The following is an 18,206-nucleotide window of genomic DNA, read 5'->3' as shown; positions in this document are numbered from 1 at the left end:
TTCGTGTGCCCACTGACTGCCGCTCCGTCCCCTTTGCCTATAATGGGGGCGGAGTTCTGGCGGCGGCACGGCAGCGCATGGCGAGAAGCAGCCGGACTAAAAGTACTGCATGCAGTACTTTTAGTCCAGCTGCCTCTCGCCGTGCGCTTCGGAGCCGCAACTCCGCCCCCGCAACCATCAGTCAATAGGGACGGAGCGGCAGTCTGGTGGCACACGTGAACTAGCGGCAGGATGGATCCGACACGCTGTTCACCCAGCCTTAGCGTCCAATGTGCTTTGGATTGACTTTTTCAGCAATATGTGCTCAACAGCTCTTCTGTGGGTCTGGACCATAAGAGGCAAGCCTTAGTGTCCAATGTGCAATCAATGAGCCTCTGGCACCCGTAACCCTGTTGCTGTTCCTTTGACCACATTTGGCAAGTACAGTACTAAAGACTGCAATACTGGGAACACCTCTACAAGACCTGCTGCTTTGGAAATGCTATGCCCAGTTGTCTAGCCCAGTCTTGTGGTTCTTTTCAAAGTTACTCTGAGCATCAACGTCAACAATCGAATACTCACTTACTGCTTATAGAGGACCTGTCCCCTCTCGTGACATGTCTGTCTTAGTAACTACTTGTATTCCCCATGGAATAACAATACCAGAGCATCTTTTCTTATGACTATTTTGTGCCATACCTTATGAAAGCCAAAAATAACAAATGGCGCGCTCTAAGACCACGGCTGATGTTAATGATGGATTTGTTTTTAACTCTGGAAAACCCATTTGATGACTTTCAGTTCACATATTTGAGCATTATAGCGGTGTGTCTGTTGACAGAGCATGGACACGTTTTAGCAGCTACCAGTAACATTCTGTATACCACTTTTGGCTATAATACAGGCTGTCAATCGGAAGTTAGGTCAGAGATACATACAGCTTGCTCGTCGGTGTCTAGTGAAGTAGTTGTCTGTAAACTGTGCAGCTGTAGAACGTGATGCTGTCTGTAGCCCCATCTTTACATGTACCGCAGAGGGGAAGCTTAGGTTTTAATATACAGAAATAAAAATGACAGTATAATCAGACAGCAATTTGTCCTTAGAAATATTTAAATCTTTATTTTTAGGTTTTTGGGACTTTTTTTGTGTGATGTTTTTAATAGCTTCCCCTATGATAAAAATGAAGCCTTTCTCTACCTTTCAGGTTATGTCCTCAGTGTTGGTAGGAACCGAACAAAGCAACAGGATACAGGCCCCCCAATTACTAAGGTATAAAGCAGCACCAGAAGAGAAAAAGTACACAGTTATGAGGGCGGGAGAATTCTTGAGTGCCCGGGGATGGCGGCATAAACTGTTGAGTCCATTTATGTGCATTCCCACTCTTGTCCTGCCCATCGAAATGTCTCACGAGAGTCCAGAAGTGACATGTGACGTAATGCTTTGAGAGTCTCCATCAGGAAGAGAGTTTTAGAGTTTTCTGCAGGTGGAGATCCTGCCTTAGAACAAGAGAACTTGAAGACCTCTTCACTTGTGAACCAGATGTCTATGTTTCATACCAGCTCCAGTACCTGAATGGAAAATGAAAGCACAACATTACTGCTTTTGCAACTGTAAGGAATATGTGTTTTCTAACAAGATCCATCTGTGGGTAATATGTCATCCTGCCAATGTGGGCGACAGCTGAAGTACCACCACCAAATAGAGATAAAGCTATAATTTCAGGAACATTAACTGATCTGTATAACAAGGAGGTAAGAGAAAACGAGTCCTAGGAAGGTGTCTGGTGAAGTGAGAATCCAATGACTCGATGGTCCTCAACTTCTAGCAAGATATTCAACAGAAGTCCATCATCACACGGACCCAGAAATGGCCTGTATAAGGTGAGTGGTACAACTTACCTTGATTGTGCCCTGGCTGTTAGCAGCAATAAGAACATTGGACTCCTGCGAAAAGAAAAAATTATTATCCATGTGTCAATCAAAAGCATCTATTCTAAAAGATGATCAAAATCTACTTTAGGAAAAATGTTACACTGCGACCTTCAACTCGTGGATGCTGCTTGAAGCAGAAGGAGAAGCAGCGGGTTTTAAAGAAATCCTCGGTTAACATTTATATGCTATCTCACATAAAAGTGAGAACGCGTCTTGCTGGCTTTGGTGGTACACAAGAGAATGGAAACGAGGATGTAAAATTAAATATTTAAGGGGTTGTCCAGAAGTATAGGATTAGATCTTAATTAAGATAGAACCAGCTCTAGCTTTCTAATATACTCTACGCAACAACGCTGTGATTTTGGTCATGGATTCCCCAATGTGCATTGCATTACAATTTAAAAGGGCTGCCTCATCTTGCACATTGGTGGCATACCGCTGTGTCCATGTCCGGATCTGTGTGTCCGTTTCGCAATAAGAGATAGAACATGTTCTATTACCTACAAAGGGTCTGCAACAAAATGCGGCATGCACACGGCGCACATCTGTATTTTGCGGATCTGCGGTTTGCAATGAAAACGGTCATGTGCATGAGGCCTATGGTTCTACAGAGCACGGTGCAAAGACTACTAGGTCCCAAAACTAAAATATCAGAGAAAGGTCTGTGCAGATGCTGATACAGCAGGAAATCCAGGGAGAATGCAGAATAGTGAATACAGGCTGTAACTTGAGACCTGTAGGCCATTAGTACACTTTCAAAAGGAAAATACTTACAAATCTCAGAAATAAAATTTTAAGGAAAAGAAGAAGATCACACCCCTCCCCTCCAAAAGAATTACTAAATACAGGTAGATGTGGACTGCAAGGAGACTCTGAGCAGAACAGTACAAAGCTAGGGTGTTTTAAAGGGTTTTATTTCCAAGCGTTTAACTTATGACATCCTCAGGATAGGTCATTATCATCAGGTTGGTGAGGTTCTGACACCTGGCACCCTTGGCGATCAGTTGTTTGAGGAGGCCGTGGCCCTCACCCAGAGCTCCAGTCAGTGCCGCGACCTCCTTGCGACTTTCCAAGCACAGCGCCGTCCATTGCATAGTGGCTGTGTTTGGTATCGCAGCTCAGCCCCATTCACTTGAATGGGGTGGGACTCAGGCGAGTCTAGTCCATGTAACCAATGAATGTGATGTCATATGGTGCCTGCGAGCGTCGCAGCCTCGCCAAACAGCTGATCGGCGGTGGTGCCGGGTGTTGGACCCCCCACTGATCAGATACGGATGACCTATCCCGAGGACTGGTCATCAGTATTAAACACCCAGTCAACCCCTTCAAGAGAAGAGCATACATTTTAGGAGCAGTGGACAAAACTTGGTAGAGGTGGTCAGACAAACCCTAAATAAAAAGTAGGTTGTATGCTATAAATATAGGGAGACCCCATTCAATCTTGTCCTTCTACACATTTCCCTTGCTGCATTATATCCTCAAGTAGCAGCCTAAAACCGTATAGAATTAATTTCAATGCTAGCCTAATAAGACGCAGCTTTACCCGACTGCGCATACGTTAACGTAATATAGACAATCCCATTAACACATGTGAATAAACGTACAAGGGCAAAGACCACAACTTCCGCACCTCCACCAGTCACCGGAGAAGTAAACATCATCCAGAAACCAAAGGACACTGCCGAGCTGCCATCAGACAGGACAGTTTCATTACACTATAGATGGCGGTAGTCATTCCGGGTCACTCGCTGATCACCACACACAGGTAATGTCCCACTTTCTGCATTGAATGAACGCTCGTCATTTCTTCTCAAGGCTCCAAAACTGAATTCGAGCTGAAATTCCAGCAGTCATGTCCTCTCCCTTTCACGATGAACCGCAGCATTGATCCGACAAGAATCTTTTAACCTCCTTGTGGTTTGATCTTTCTGTGATCATAAAAGCAGCAACGCCCTGCAAAACCCATTGACTCTATAATGGTAGAACACAGATGCAAAAAATACCCCCCACTGTTGGTAGCGGGACTGAGCTTTCAACTAAACGGTTTCTATCAACCTCTATGTAAGAGATCACAGGGGAAGATTGAATTTTGGCTTTGTGTGCAACTTTACGAGGGATCAGAGTAAATGCTAAAGTCCTCAGTGATTTCCCATAATGTGCTTCTTGCGGATTCTATTGCTTTACTGTAAAATAATATATGCAAAAGAATAGGACATTAATACAAATTAGGTTTTCAGCAGAGTTTAAAGGGGGTATTAAAGGGGTTGTGTCATATGAGATATTGGTGGCATATCTCTAGCATATGCCACCAATGTCAGACAGGTGCGGGTCCTTCTATCACCAGGACATGGCCTCCAAAAGGTCAGAATGCCTCAAAATCTGAAACAAATCGCTGCCTAAGGCGGGGGAAATGAGAAATGTCCGAACGGGAACAATTGCAGATCTGAGCAGGATTTCTTTAATTTTTTAAGCCACTTTTTGACTGGCAGTGGGTGCTGGGTGTTGGACACCATGCTGATCAGACATCGATAACCTATCCTGAGGATAGGTCATCAATATATACTGCCTGCACAACCCCTTTAGTGTAATGACGAGCGCTCGCTCCGTTCATTTGAATAGAGCAAGTACCTGCAATGACACTACGCCGCTGCTCCAGAGGAGATGACCCATAGTGTAATGAGCGCTGTCTCCTCTTCAAACAGCCGATTGGCGGGGGTGCTGGGTATCGGACCCCCGCTGATCTGATATTGACGACGTATCCTGAGGATAGGTCAGCAATTTCCGCACAGTGTGTTTGAGATTTACTCAGCTGGTACCATTATTAAGGCTGTATTACAATGGCCGATTTTTTAGGCCGATAATTGCTAGTGTTTGCATGAATGCTCGTTAGCGGTCATCTTGCAGTGTAATACTGCCGCTGATTGCCCAATGAAATAGCAAACGCTTGTTCATCGGGCGATTCAAATTTTTAAGCGCTTGCTGGCAGCAGATCGTGCTGTCTATTTATGATCTGCCGCCAGCAAACCACTAGACAGCAAGGGGACGAGTGATGGCAAAGCTATCGCTCCTCCCCATGCTGCATGTAATAGCAGCAGTCTCCTCTCGTAGCTAGAAAGCAATAAGCTTAAAATATATATGTTAATAAGCATAAAATATAAGCATATTAATGCCATTAGACAAAATCTTTAATTTTGATGTGAACCTCAGTAATACTGAGATGGGGGTGCTATGGATAAAAGGGGTCCCATACTTTCAGTACAAGGTCGGGCGTTACCCTGACCCTTATATGTACTGCCAAGCTGTGGTACAAAATCCCTGACCAAGAGGCAATAGCTTGAGTGCGTTAGGACCGCTTTATTCTCGTGAGCCCCAAGATGAGATACAAAGACTCTTTAAATCTGAAATGTTGTTGAAAGGGAGGTATTTCTAATTAAACCGCCGCACAAAAAGTCCCCAAAAGACAAAGATTAATGAAAAAACTAAAACAAAAACATTACAGTAAAACTGCAAAAGCACACAACAAAGCTAAAGCATTAAAAGGGGTTGTCCCACAAAAAATACTCTTCAGTTTACAAACCAGTACCTGGTCCTGAATACTTTAACTTCATGTAACTAAAATGTAGTATAGCCACAGAGTTATTCACTGAAATCTGGCTTTATAGCCAGGGCTGTGGAGTCGGAGGCAATTTTTGGTAACTGGAGTCGGAGTCGGCAAAAAATGAACCGACTCAGACTAGATTTAAATTGGAATAAAAAAAAGCAATAAAAAAAGTTTAATTACCGTATTTTTCGCCCTATAAGACGCACCTGCCCATAAGAGGCACCTAGGTTTTTGAGGAGGAAAATAAGAAAAAAAATATTTTGAACCAAAAAGGTGTGCTTTTGGTGGGTTTTGAACTAATGGTGGTCTGTGGGTGGCACAGTTATGGGGGCATCTGTGGGTGGCACTGTTATGGGGGCATCTGTGGGTGGCACTGTTATGGGGGCATCTGTGGGTGGCACTGTTATGGGGGCATCTGTGGGTGGCACTGTTATGGAGGATCATTGTGGTGGCATCTGTGGATGACATATATAGCATCTTATCTTATGTGTCATCCACAGATCCGCCCCATAACAGTGTCCCTGTGTAGTGAATGGGGGCCGGCATCTGTTTCTGTAATGGCAGCGGGCCCGATGCCTGCTTCACTCATAAAGTAGGCGGTGCAGGCGCGTGACGTAGTGAGCCACGCTACGAGCGCCCACCCGGCCTCCTGACTGCCAAGAAGTTAGTAGTAAGTAGTACAGCACTAGATTTAAGATAATTGGAATACTTTAACAATACCCACAAGTTAGATATGATTACTGTATACTACAGTGAGCGGGGCCCGGTGTAGTAGAATACAGTGACTGCACCGGGCCCCGCTGCCATTACAGAAACAGATGCTGGCCCCCAGCCCCTCCTCCCTCTCAGCCTATTCACCGGACAGTCGCAGCATTCACCCCCCCATAAGACGCACTGCTATTTTTCCCCCACTTTTGCGAAAAATACGGTACTTCTTTACTGTAAGAATAAAGGCCAATGCATGCAGTGCGTCATGTTACCGCAAATGAACACGTTAAGTGACCATGAAGAAGCTTTTCACATGCTTCACTATATGGCACGCAACGCACAGTTAAGGAGCGGCAATACTTATACTTTCCATTGTGTTGTGTTCCGCTGTTACAGGGAACGCAACGCCGATGGTTAACCTAGCCTCTCACTGATAACGGATTAAGTAAATATGTTTTTTTGCAGGACTAGAGACACTTGTATAAGTGAAGGGAATGGATGGTCAATAGCTCAAGACTGAAGCTGCAAACCATTAGAAAACTGCTGTCATTCAGCTAAGGCTATAGAAATGTGTAAACTCAGATTGTAGCTTAAACTTTAAACATGACTATGAGATTCTACTAGGAAAATCATGTTTTACAATAAATGCCCCGTCCTGGATCCCCCCCCCCCCCCCCACTGCCCGATGTTCAGCAGAAGATCAGCACACAAAGGAGAAGGCAGCAGCTTCCTGGCCAGTAGTTCTGTGGTAATGACATGTATGTTGCCTTTCTTTCCTTCAAGGATTGTATAAAATACATTCGCATATTAAATACAGAGGAGTCGGAGTCGGAAGTACCAAAAACGGAGTCGTCGGAGTTGGAGTCGGACCATTTATCTACAGACAGCCCTGTTTATAGCGCCACCTGCTGTTTGCTCCTTTTCTTATTTCTCTGTCCACCTTGCTGAGGTGGACACCCATGCTCAGTTCCATCCTTCAATTGCCTCCTGAGCTGTGACTGGGAGACAGCCACTGCAAAAAGGACTCGCCCGCTGACCTCCGGCATTAAGGACATGCCCCTCCAGCTGCCAGCTTGATATAAATATAGCAGAGCAATGAATGTGGAGATCTCTGGATCCATGCGAGGTACAGGGCTGGTTCTAGCTTTGTTAGAAAGAGATTGTCATGTTCCATATGATGTCTGATTTTTATTTTTTACATTAATTATAGGAGAACCCCTTTAAACTCCACTCCCCTGCATGACATACAAGGGATATTAGTGGTTTTCTGGTACGGAGATTGCGTATGAGCTCAGTCCCCCTCCTGCCGACCATTGTTATGAGGCCCGGCATTGCCCCTGATCATGAAAGATTACGGCTTCCATTGTCTGTAATATTCTGATGCATCTCATGGCAGGCTGTAAAATGCACACAGATGAAGCGATGGTGGCGGCCTTGTAAATAAAACTAAACGTGGAGACCACAGCTCTAATAAAAAGATAAAATATAAAAGGGAAAGCAGCCATATTAATGGACTGAATCCCTGGGAGGTAATCAAGAGGTTATGTGCTTGCACTCAAATGCAATATGGCAGGAGGTGCAGCACTTAACCACGAAGCTGCCGAGGACGTGCGCGTGCTCCATTATTCGTGACTGCAAATGAAAGAGGGAGCGGAGGCGCATTGTGAGAGGATAATGCGCTCTATTGTGAAGGCTCTTGTAATTTTGCCGAAATGCGAACGCCGAGGCTCGAGCGAGGCTGTGCAAGCAATTACAAGATATAATGATGTGATGTCACAGAGTGGGCGAAGACCTTGCTCGTTACATGCCATTTAAGCAAATGCGACGGCAAGTTATTGGAAGAACGGGCCGCAGGGGGCACACTTCTCACGCTTTAGGTTGATGCTGAGGAAACCTCTGAAGAGTCAGAACCGCCAATTGCTTTTGACACGAGCCATTCTTAAATAAATGTCGATTTAGGGTAAATAAAAAAAATTGCCGATTTACACTATAAAAAAAAAAAAAAAAAAAATAAAAAAAAAATCGGGCAACACTATTACTTCTTTGCTATCCACTTCACTCCCACGTGGTGCACTAGTGCTGCTATACCATTTTTCATGCCAGCCCTGCTTGTTTTCGGCTTTGACTTCGCTTCTTTCCCCTCAAATGCAATATGGCAGGAGGTGCAGCACTTAACCACTTAGCTGCCAAGGACGTGCGCTCTCCATTATTGGCGACTGCAAATCAAGGAGGAAGCGGAGGTGCATTGTTGAGAGGATAATGCGCTCTATTGTGAAGGCTCTTGTAATTTTAGCACTGAATATACCGTACACGTTGCATCCATCAGGGAAAGGCTACAGCGACGGCGTCCAGACTCTGCTTTTAGAGGAATCAGATAATGTGTCTTAAAGGGAACCTGTCCCCAGGAAATTCACTACAACAGGCACAATGGGGGACATTTACTAAAGCTTTTACATCTGTTAAAGTCACAAATAAGGGTGCGCGCCATTATTTGTGACTTTTTCAGCTTCAACACTTTTCTAAAAAGTGTCAAGAAAAGGGGTGGGGCTTATCAGGAGGGGGCGGGGCCGCCTGATTTACTATAACTTGCACCAGAAACTAACATAAGCTTTAGTTCGCGTTTTTGGCGCCCGGAGTGCCAGAGATGCAACTAATTTATTAAGAGGCATTTGCGTCTTAAATTAGGCACATCTTATTTCAGCGAAGGGGATCAAGACGGCCATATGGGAACACCAGTCTTGATAAATGTCCCCCAATGTCTTGTAGGGCTATCTCGGCTGAATGAAACAACACCTTCCACTTAGTGAGCTGTTGCTTCATTCTGGAGAAAAAGTACTTTTAATATATATGCAAATGAGCAGTTAAGTGCACCGAGGGTGGGTCCAAACCACTCTGTGCACCAAGGGCTGGACCAAACCACTCTGTGCACCCTTACTCCTCCTGCCAGCCCCTCCCTCTCCTTCTTCATTGACCGGGCCAAGCAAGAGGACTATGCAGGAACCTGGGCTTGTCAATCAGGAAGGAGAGGGAGGGACTGGCAGAAGAAGGGTACACAGTGACTTGGACCCACCCTCGGTGCACTTAACTGTTCATTTGCATATGGATTAAAAGTACTTTTTCTCCAGAATGAAGCAACAGCTAACTAAGTGGAAGGTGTCATTACATTCAGCTGAGCTAGTCCTACAAGACATTGTGCCTGGTTTAAAGTGCATCTGTCAGCAGATTTGTCCCTATGACACTGGCTGACCTGTTACAGCAGTTGCAAAGAGAGCTGATCCTCTAGGTGTAATGGTAACGCCCCCGTTGCTCCTAGAGGCTCATTTGCATATAATAAAACAGCATTTTTCTTAACAATGCGGGCACATAGGAACATGGGACCAACACAGATGCCTTCAGCTGCCAAGAGCACATGTAACATAATGTATAGATATATCGCCGGATAGGGATTATAAGTACACGAAAAAAAATAAAATGAGTTTAGTGGGGTGACAGAAGCCCTTTAATTCTCGCGAGGTTGGACCACCTTGATCATAACTTTATGGCATGCCCTAATGATATGCAGATATCTTATAAGCAGTCATAGCAGTAGGAGGCGAGGTCTACGGTCACATATTCATTACCCATTACAATAAAGGGATATGTCACCAAGAAAACAATAAAACATATGGGGGTTTAGTTTCTGGAATGGACACGATTGTCCTCATTGGAGGTTGTCAAAGCATCAAGACCGTATCAGCATTACCTAAGAACATCTAAGAGTTCCTGTCACAACAATGCATGCCAACCAGCCGGAGGACATTTACAAAAAGACACCAAGAGACACCACTGGATCACTACTTGACTTCTGCCGCTTGTCTTAACTTACACTCAACGAAGTGGCCATGAAGTGGAGATAGATGCCTACACTAAGCACATTATGTGAGAAGAGAAGGTTTGATATTGGTGGCTTTCTTCGGCTACTTGCACACAGGTGCGGGTTTGTCTTGCAGAAATTCCACACAAATTTTTGCGCGTTTCCACACCAAAAACGCTGTTTTTTTGGTGTGGATCTAATGTGGTTTGGCCGCAGATCTCCCCCTTGCATTGAAGAGGGTGAAATCCGCACAAAGAACTGACATGCTGCAGATTTCAAAAGCCGCACGGCAGGTCAATTTCCGCATGGAATAAAAAAGCAAAAGTGTACACATTTGTCTGATATCATACACTTTACTGGTACTATATTACGGATTTTTTTTTCTCCACGTGATAATGCGGGCGGAGAAAAATGTCCATAATCCACAACACAAGCAGGTAGCTTTATTGCTCCGCTAATCCTGACATACAAAGCGTACACCTCGGAAGTAGTTGCTCTACAAGTTTTGAAGACCTACAAAGCTCCAGAATCCCTGGTAGCCAAAAATGAATTTCCCATGCAAGACTATCATATCAAACGGCGCTATTTACTTTTGCCTTATTTCAGGACCTTAAGATGAAAGACTTTCTCTGCGCATTTTTTTCCCCTCATTTAGCATTTTCCATGCAGACCGCCAACATTACGAAGAAGCGGTTTTCTTCAATATAAAATAAAATAAAAAAACAAGGGTGACCTCCGTGCGCTTGTAATTCATAGTCCTATAGAAGTGCGGTATTAATCTCGCATTCAGCGAACATGGTTATATTATTTGAAGTCGGACTGAAATTGCCTTGTGTGCTTTACATTTCAAAGAACATGGATTTCATTTCCTTAAAATGTTTCGTTTGACAGTTTATTTTACGGCAACCTGATAGCTGAAGATGCCAGCGCAAAATGGTATTATATAGATCCGGAGAGACGTTTATTGAATCAACAATTCAGCTTTCTATTACAATGACATGAAAGACTGGTATGATCTCCTGACGAGAATGGCGTCTTACAATACAGCAAGGAATTCTTAGGCCTCTTTCACACGAACGTGTGCGCTCCGTGGCCGCATTGAGGACCGTATTTGCGGATCCGCAATACATGGGCGCCGTTCCGTGGGCATTCCGCATCACGGATGCGGACCCACTCACTTGAATGGGTCCGCAAATCCGGAGATGCGGAATGGAAACACGGAACGGAATCCTACGGGAGCCCTACAGAGTGCTTCTGTGAGGTTTTGTCCCGTACTTCCGTTCCGCAAAAAGATAGAACAGGTCCTATCTTTTTGCTGAATGGTCGGATCGCGGACCTATTAAAGTGAATGGGTCCGCGATCTGCTGCCCCACGGTCGGTGTTTGTGCATTGCAGTACGACCACGGGGAGCACACATCCCATGGGGCAAGAGGCCTTAAAGGGGGCATTTTCCTGGCAGCTATGGGACTGGTAAAGCTACTTTCACATCTGCGTTTTCCTTTCCGGTTTTGAGATCCAGCACAGGATCTCAAAACCGCAGCACAACGCTTCAGTTTGTCTCCATTCATTTTGAGAAGAAAACTGAACAAACTAGAACGGACTGCACCAGAATATACTCCGTTCCTGTTTGCTGCGTTCCCATGCCGAACACAAAACCGCTGCTAGCAGCATTTTTGTGTGCGGCATGGGAAACTGAAGAAGCCGGATCCGACACGAAAAAAATGTAAGTCAATGGTGATGGATCCGTTTATTCGGACACGATAAAAAAAACAGACCGGCGCCCATTGACTAAATGGTTTTAGTGCTGGATCCGGTTCCTTCATTTTCACTATAATATAACCAGATCCGTTCTGAATGGACGCAACCAGTTGTATTATTCAAAACTGATGGGTTTTGAGATCCCAAAAACGGAAACGCATATGTGAAAGTAGCCTAATTCAGCAGGACGGTAAATTAGAAATCAACAGACAAAACGTGTTTCCTGCACCATAACCAGGGAATCCAGTCTGGCCTTATACCAAGGTATTCAGTCAGTATATACTGTATACACATATTCCGTATAGCTCAACAACATCTGATAGTCAGGGGTCCGACACCCCCGCTGTTCTGCAGGAGCTCCAGAACTACTCAGCTCTGTCCATTCTGTAGTGGACGGATCTAGTTATGGCAATCCTGCTCCCATTCACCTTACTGGGAGCGGCACTGCAGTAACCAGCTCTGTCCAGTATACAATGGATGACCCAGTGAAGTTTCAGCAATGGACCTACTGCAGAACAGATTGGCGGGGGTGTGGGGTGTGGGACCCCGCCGATCAGATATCGATGGCCTATCCTGAGCATAATCCATCAATTACTGGAAATCACTTTTAATCAAAGTGAGAGGGGTTCTACCACATAGGCATTGGCTTTAGGCTATGCATACCTTTGGGACAATTGATAGCATTTTATAAAAAATATAAAAAAAAAATCTGTCTTTTTGCAGCTGTCAGTCTGTTTTCTTTGAATTTCATCGTTTTGACGGCTCATGTGTAGCTCCGCTATCATCTCTAATTTCCCGATCTCAAACACTCAGCTCAATTCTTATCAATACGGCTTTAATAAGTGGTTATGAGTTCAGGAGATCAGAGTTACACATGAGCTGTCAGATGATGGGATTCAAAGAAAACAGGTTGAATTTTACCCTACTATAAATTGGAAAAAAAATAATAATATTTTAAGTTGAAAAAAAAAAAAAAAAAACACCCCCCCAAAAGGTGTCCATAGCCTTTAAATATTGAAGACCTATTCACCCTTCATTCTTCTGACCTGCGGGGAATCCACAGATTGGACTCCTACTAACCAGACATTGATGGTGTAACGCCGGGGGTCAGCAACCTTCGGCACTCCAGCTGTTGCGAAACTACAACTCCCAGCATGCTCCCTTCACTTGTGCAGGAATTTTGAGAACGTTCAAGCAACTGTGCCTGCTGGGACTTGTAGTTTCACCACAGCTGGGGTGCAGGAGGTTGCTGATCCCTGGCCTACACTAAACATACAACCTTTAAGATTTCTCCAGAGGGAGAGAGAGAAAGAGAGAGACCCTTGGTAACTATTCTCTCATAGAAGTTACTTCTTAGGGCTGCCTCTACTAAACTGAAATTCCATAAGAGTATATTTAACGTGGTGAGGTGAAATAAAAGGTTTATTGCTGCAATTACTGTGAAAGGCTGCCGCTATGACTCAGTTTCCTAGGGTTTTGTAGTAATCTCGGCAGCAAAACGTGATTTAACCGCACTGTGTGAATACAGCCTTATAGGATAATTGGAAATGGGTGTTCTAAGCCAGACAAGACCTTTAAACGGGTTCTCAGGGAGGATCTAAATACAGGTATATAGAATGTCCTGCAATTAGGTTATGAACCAGGACCACTACAGGGTCTCGGTGCTCTACGTGTATGACATGGTTGATGGGTCATGTCTATTTACTACAGAAAGGAGACACACACCACATGTAAGGCTTAGTGCATATGTAGTTCATACAAACCAGATCCTGGAAATCATACATGTCTCCCTCCTGGAGAAGTAAAAGGACCAATGGTTATACTTTTGGCTACAGAAACTAGATTCTCGGGATAGGTTGCTAGCGTTTCTGGGCACACTCCTGTCTATACAGTAACGCCCCATTCACACGACCGTGTCCGTTTTGCAGGCCGCAGACTACGGACACTAGCCATGTGCATCCCACATTTTCCCCTTCCGCAGGCCCTGGATTAAAAAAGCCTATCCTTGTCTTTAACACGAGACAAGTAGATGTCGGATGCAGAGAGCGCACGGCGTGCTGTCCACATCTTTTGCATACCCATTGAAATTAACGGGTCTGCATCCGGAACAAAAATACAGTAGCGTGAATGGGGCCCCAAGACTAGGTTCACATCTCCAGCATATTTACTGTTTCGTCTTTTCTCCAACCTGGAAACAGAAGTCCAAGTGCCAGCTCCATCATATGCCAGACAGCAACGACATGCGACAGACCCCACCGACTATAATGGAGTTCGTCAGGCTTCAATCATTCTGTCGGACAAAACAGCGCAGCATGATGCGGTATTCTGTCCTGCATTTTTGCCGGAAACTAGCCGAATTGTCTGTTCCCATTTCATTTTTACTTTACGTTCAGCGTGCGGACTGAAGAACCTCCCGCCACACATGCTAAACATATCCATAAGTCCCAATGAAAATGTTTCATTGTCAGAGGCTCATGTAGGAGATATACATTGGCAGTACTTCCGCTGTATACATCCAACGGAGATTAAACAGAAATGTGAACATCACTTTTGACAATATTACCCATGTTATAAAAAATAAAAAAATACAAATCTGACCAAACTTGCAATATGCCGTACTGTGGCACAACAAAAGCACAAAACCGCCAAAGAAGTGCACCAGCAGTCAGTACAAACAGGACTTGATTGTTGATTATATATTTTATACACCGCCAGGGTCAAAAGCTGTTAATGGACTTGAAGATGGCCTTTCTTCAGCCCCCTGTTTACGTTCAGTCAAATTTTCTGCAAATATGTAGGTCATTACCAGTGATCCTGCCTAAAGCATTTTCTGATATTGACATGCTGCCAATTCAACGAGCTTGGGAGCAGCGGTTCTGCAGCCTGTGTGCTGAACGGAGCCGCCGTGCCGGGATCAGGCAGCACACCCCGAGAGCGCGCAGAGGTGAATATGTCTTTTCTTGTACGATTCTTCTCCCAAAAGATTCCCAAAAGAAATTAGACAAGCCCAAGGCAGGACACATCATTAAGGTCCCTCCACATGACCGTATCCGGTTTGCGGTCCTGCACATTTTGCCCTTTGTTAGAAATGTCTACTCTTGTTTGCAAAACGGACAAGAATAGGAAATGTTCTATGTTTTTTTGCAGGGCTGTGGAATATATAGATGTGGACAGCACACGGCGTGTCAATACTGAAATGGAAGGATCCGCATCTGAGCCGCCAAAAATGCGGATCGGTTGTGTGCATGGACCCCCTACTACGACTATCCTGGGTATGAGCATTCCGGCAGCTCCTGCCCCTAGTCATCCAACTTTCAAAGCTTGGTATCTTTACAGCATCACACACTCTGCAAAATGAACTGCACAAAGATCTAAAGTGAATATAAAACAAATAATGATAATAATTATATAGCTGGCAACCAACAAAATGGATAACACGCCGGTCGTCGCCCAGCTTTCTGACAAACCTAGTTTCAAGATTCAACGGGTGAAACCCTCGTGGGAGCACAGAAGAGGGAACCTTCACGACATTGACGACTCATGATATTTTACGTTCATTACAGCATATTCATTAATATTAGGGTATATACGTACTGTATATGGACATGACCTTGTCAATATGATCTGCCTGCAAAAAGATTTTGCCACCAATTCCCCCCCCAATCTGCAGATAAACTAGGAAGCACTGACTGAAGGCCCCCCTCTGGGTTAAGGAGGCATAACATGGAACGACCTTCTCCATTTCTCATTACACACTGGTTGCTTTCCTGGACTGGCTGCCAGGCACTACCTAGAGGAAAAAGCGCCTGGTTTTAACTACTGCGCATCCAGATCACACAGGTGGCATAGTGGACGTTTGTCAAATGCAGCAGAGTTGAATGTGTTTGTTTCCCCTCTCGGTCATGGCAGGATTGATTTCTGTGTAAGCCGTCTTTTTGAATTCCTGCAGGACACCTCCAGGGAAAGGAAGAGCTCAGCCTACATTTACAATGCCAGCTGCAAAGGGCAGCAGTAGAGGGGAGTCCAATGTAAGTGCCTGAGGAGTACAGATAAAAGTTTGACCGTTCTATATGGTATATATAGGTTTTGTTTACTGCCTTCAGGGCAGAACGAGGAATAAGGCTGCCTTTTTAACTAATGATGCATCCCCATAGTGTTCAATGGGAAATTCAGCTCTGCTACCTCTGTACCTTTCAGCAAGGGCAGTGTTAAGGCCCCCAGCCTTACAATGGAAAATGCTGGACCAGAAATATCTTGCACCAGCTGAGTGTGTAATGGCTTTTCTCCTTCTCCGCTGTACTCCCCTCTGCGCTGCACAGCTCTCAATAGATTTTTTTCATCCCTTAAATCCAAATTGTGCTTTAAGCAGAAATATTTGCCCACAGATGGTAACCTGTGGGGGGGGGGGGGGGGAGAGACCCACCTTTCAGCTTATCATGCTTTAGACCTGGGAGCCCGCTAGGTAGTAATTACACTCCAGACACAGTGGGGGAAAGCTTGAAAATACAGTGAAAGGAAAAAGAAAATAAAAAATCTTTACTTGCACTAGATTTTCTTAATGTAATTCTTTTTCAATAGGCTACGACTAGGGATGACAAAACCCGTGGAAGTTTGGGTTCGCCTGAACTTCAGGTCAAAGTTCAGGTTCGGGACCCGAACCCCATTGAAGTCAATGGGGACCCCGAACTTCACTTTATTATTTTCCGTTTTAACATGGTTATAATCGGAAAACAATAGCATTCTTTAGACAGAATGCAAAACAATATGGCCATTTAGGGGTTAGAAAAACCCCAAAATTTCACCTCATCCACTTGATCGCGCTGCAGCAGCTTCTTCTATCTTCACTGACCAGGAGCTGCGATGTGTGTGATGACGTCACCACATGGGAGCGCGCAGTGACGTCTAGGCACACATCCCAGGTCCTGTGCAGTGAAGATAGAAGAAGCTTCTGCAGCGCGATCAAGTGGATCAGGTGAGTTTTGGGGTTTTTTCTAACCCCTAAATGGCCATATTGTTTTGCATTCTGTCTAAAGAATGCTATTGTTTTCCGATTATAACCATGTTAAAACGGAAAATAATAAAGTATTTTTCACCTTATAAGACGCACCGGCCCATAAGACGCACCTAGGTTTTTGAGGAGGAAAATAAGAAAAAAAATATTGAACCAAAAGGTGTGCTTTTGGTGGGCTTTGAACTAATGGTACCCTGTGAATGGCACTGTTATGGGGGCGTCGGCGGATGGCACTGTTATGGGGGCGTCGGCGGATGGCACTGTTATGGGGGCGTCGGCGGATGGCATGACACTGCTATGTGGGGGACCTGTGGATGACAGATAAATAGCATCTTATGCTATTTGACATCCAAAGATCCCCCCCATAACAGTGTCAGCCACTGTGAATGACCCCCAATACAGGGGGTGGGGGCTGGCATCTACACTAGTTTTTAAATGGAAGCGGGGGCCCAGTGCAGTCACTGTATTCTATTGCACCGGGCCCCGCTCACTGTACTAATCATATCTACTGTAACTGCAGGCAATGTTTAACTATAGATATGTTCGATTCAGCAGCCTGTACTTACGATCATAGGCTGGAGGCAGGGCGGGCGGGCACTGGCAGCGTAACTCACTACGTCACGTGCCTGCGCCGCCTGCTTCATTCATAAAGTGGGCGGAGCAGGTACGTGACGTAGGAAGTACGCTGCCAGTGCCCGCCCAGCCTCCTGCCTGCTATGATCGTAAGCACAGGCTGCTGGATCGAACATATCTATAGTTAAACATTGCCTGCCTGCAGTTACAGTAGATACGATTAGTACAGTGAGCAGGGCCCGAAGCAATAGAATACAGTTACTGCACCGGGCCCCGCTGCCATTACAAAACTAGAAGCCGGCCCCCAGCCCCTCCTCGCTGATACACACGCCGGCCCGCACTGTGCAGCATGCCAGTCGGCGGTGATTGCATCAGGGTAAAAACAGCAGCATTCGCCCATAAGACCCACTTTTGCGTCTTATGGGGCGGGAATTGCGTCTGATAGGGCGAAGAAATACAGTATTTTCGGATATAACCATGTTATAACGGAAAATAATAAAATTACCCGAACTTCTGTGAAAAAGTCCGGGTACCCGAACTCGCAAAGTTTGGGATCGCTCATCCCTAGCTACGACATCTCAATCAACACTTTTGCGATCTGATGAACACACGTATTATTTTAGGAATAATCAAATGTAAATTGGTTTAAACGATCAGATCCACTGGCATAAATCCTCCCTGTATTTTGGGCCGCAAACCATGGACCCACAACATGAGATATCTTCCGCATTTTTCTCACTTCCATCTATAGAAATGACGATTCTCGTCCGGACCAGAATTGGACATGTTCTA

General features: G+C 45.0%; 1 protein-coding gene across 3 annotated transcripts in view; it reads right to left on the bottom strand.

Moving 5' to 3' along the window:
- Positions 1–263: 263 nt before the first annotated feature.
- Positions 264–18,206, bottom strand: part of COP1 (COP1 E3 ubiquitin ligase) — a 203,162-nt gene continuing 185,219 nt past the window's right edge. The window contains exons 18-19 of one of the 3 annotated variants that reach the window (XM_040407025.1): positions 1,878–1,922; positions 264–1,547 (exon numbers count right to left, since the gene is read on the bottom strand). In XM_040407025.1, coding sequence (XP_040262959.1) covers positions 1,530–1,547; positions 1,878–1,922 — 63 coding nt within the window. In that variant the 3' untranslated portion in view covers positions 264–1,529. The remainder of the gene's footprint in view (positions 1,548–1,877; positions 1,923–18,206) is intronic. The other 2 variants (XM_040407024.1, XM_040407023.1) reach the window with 2 other exon arrangements.

Source organism: Bufo bufo, chromosome 9 (genome assembly GCF_905171765.1).
Source record: "Bufo bufo chromosome 9, aBufBuf1.1, whole genome shotgun sequence".
Taxonomy (NCBI): domain Eukaryota; kingdom Metazoa; phylum Chordata; class Amphibia; order Anura; family Bufonidae; genus Bufo; species Bufo bufo.
The sequence above is the reverse complement of the archived record's forward strand: the minus strand, read 5'-3'. Positions and strand labels throughout refer to the sequence as shown.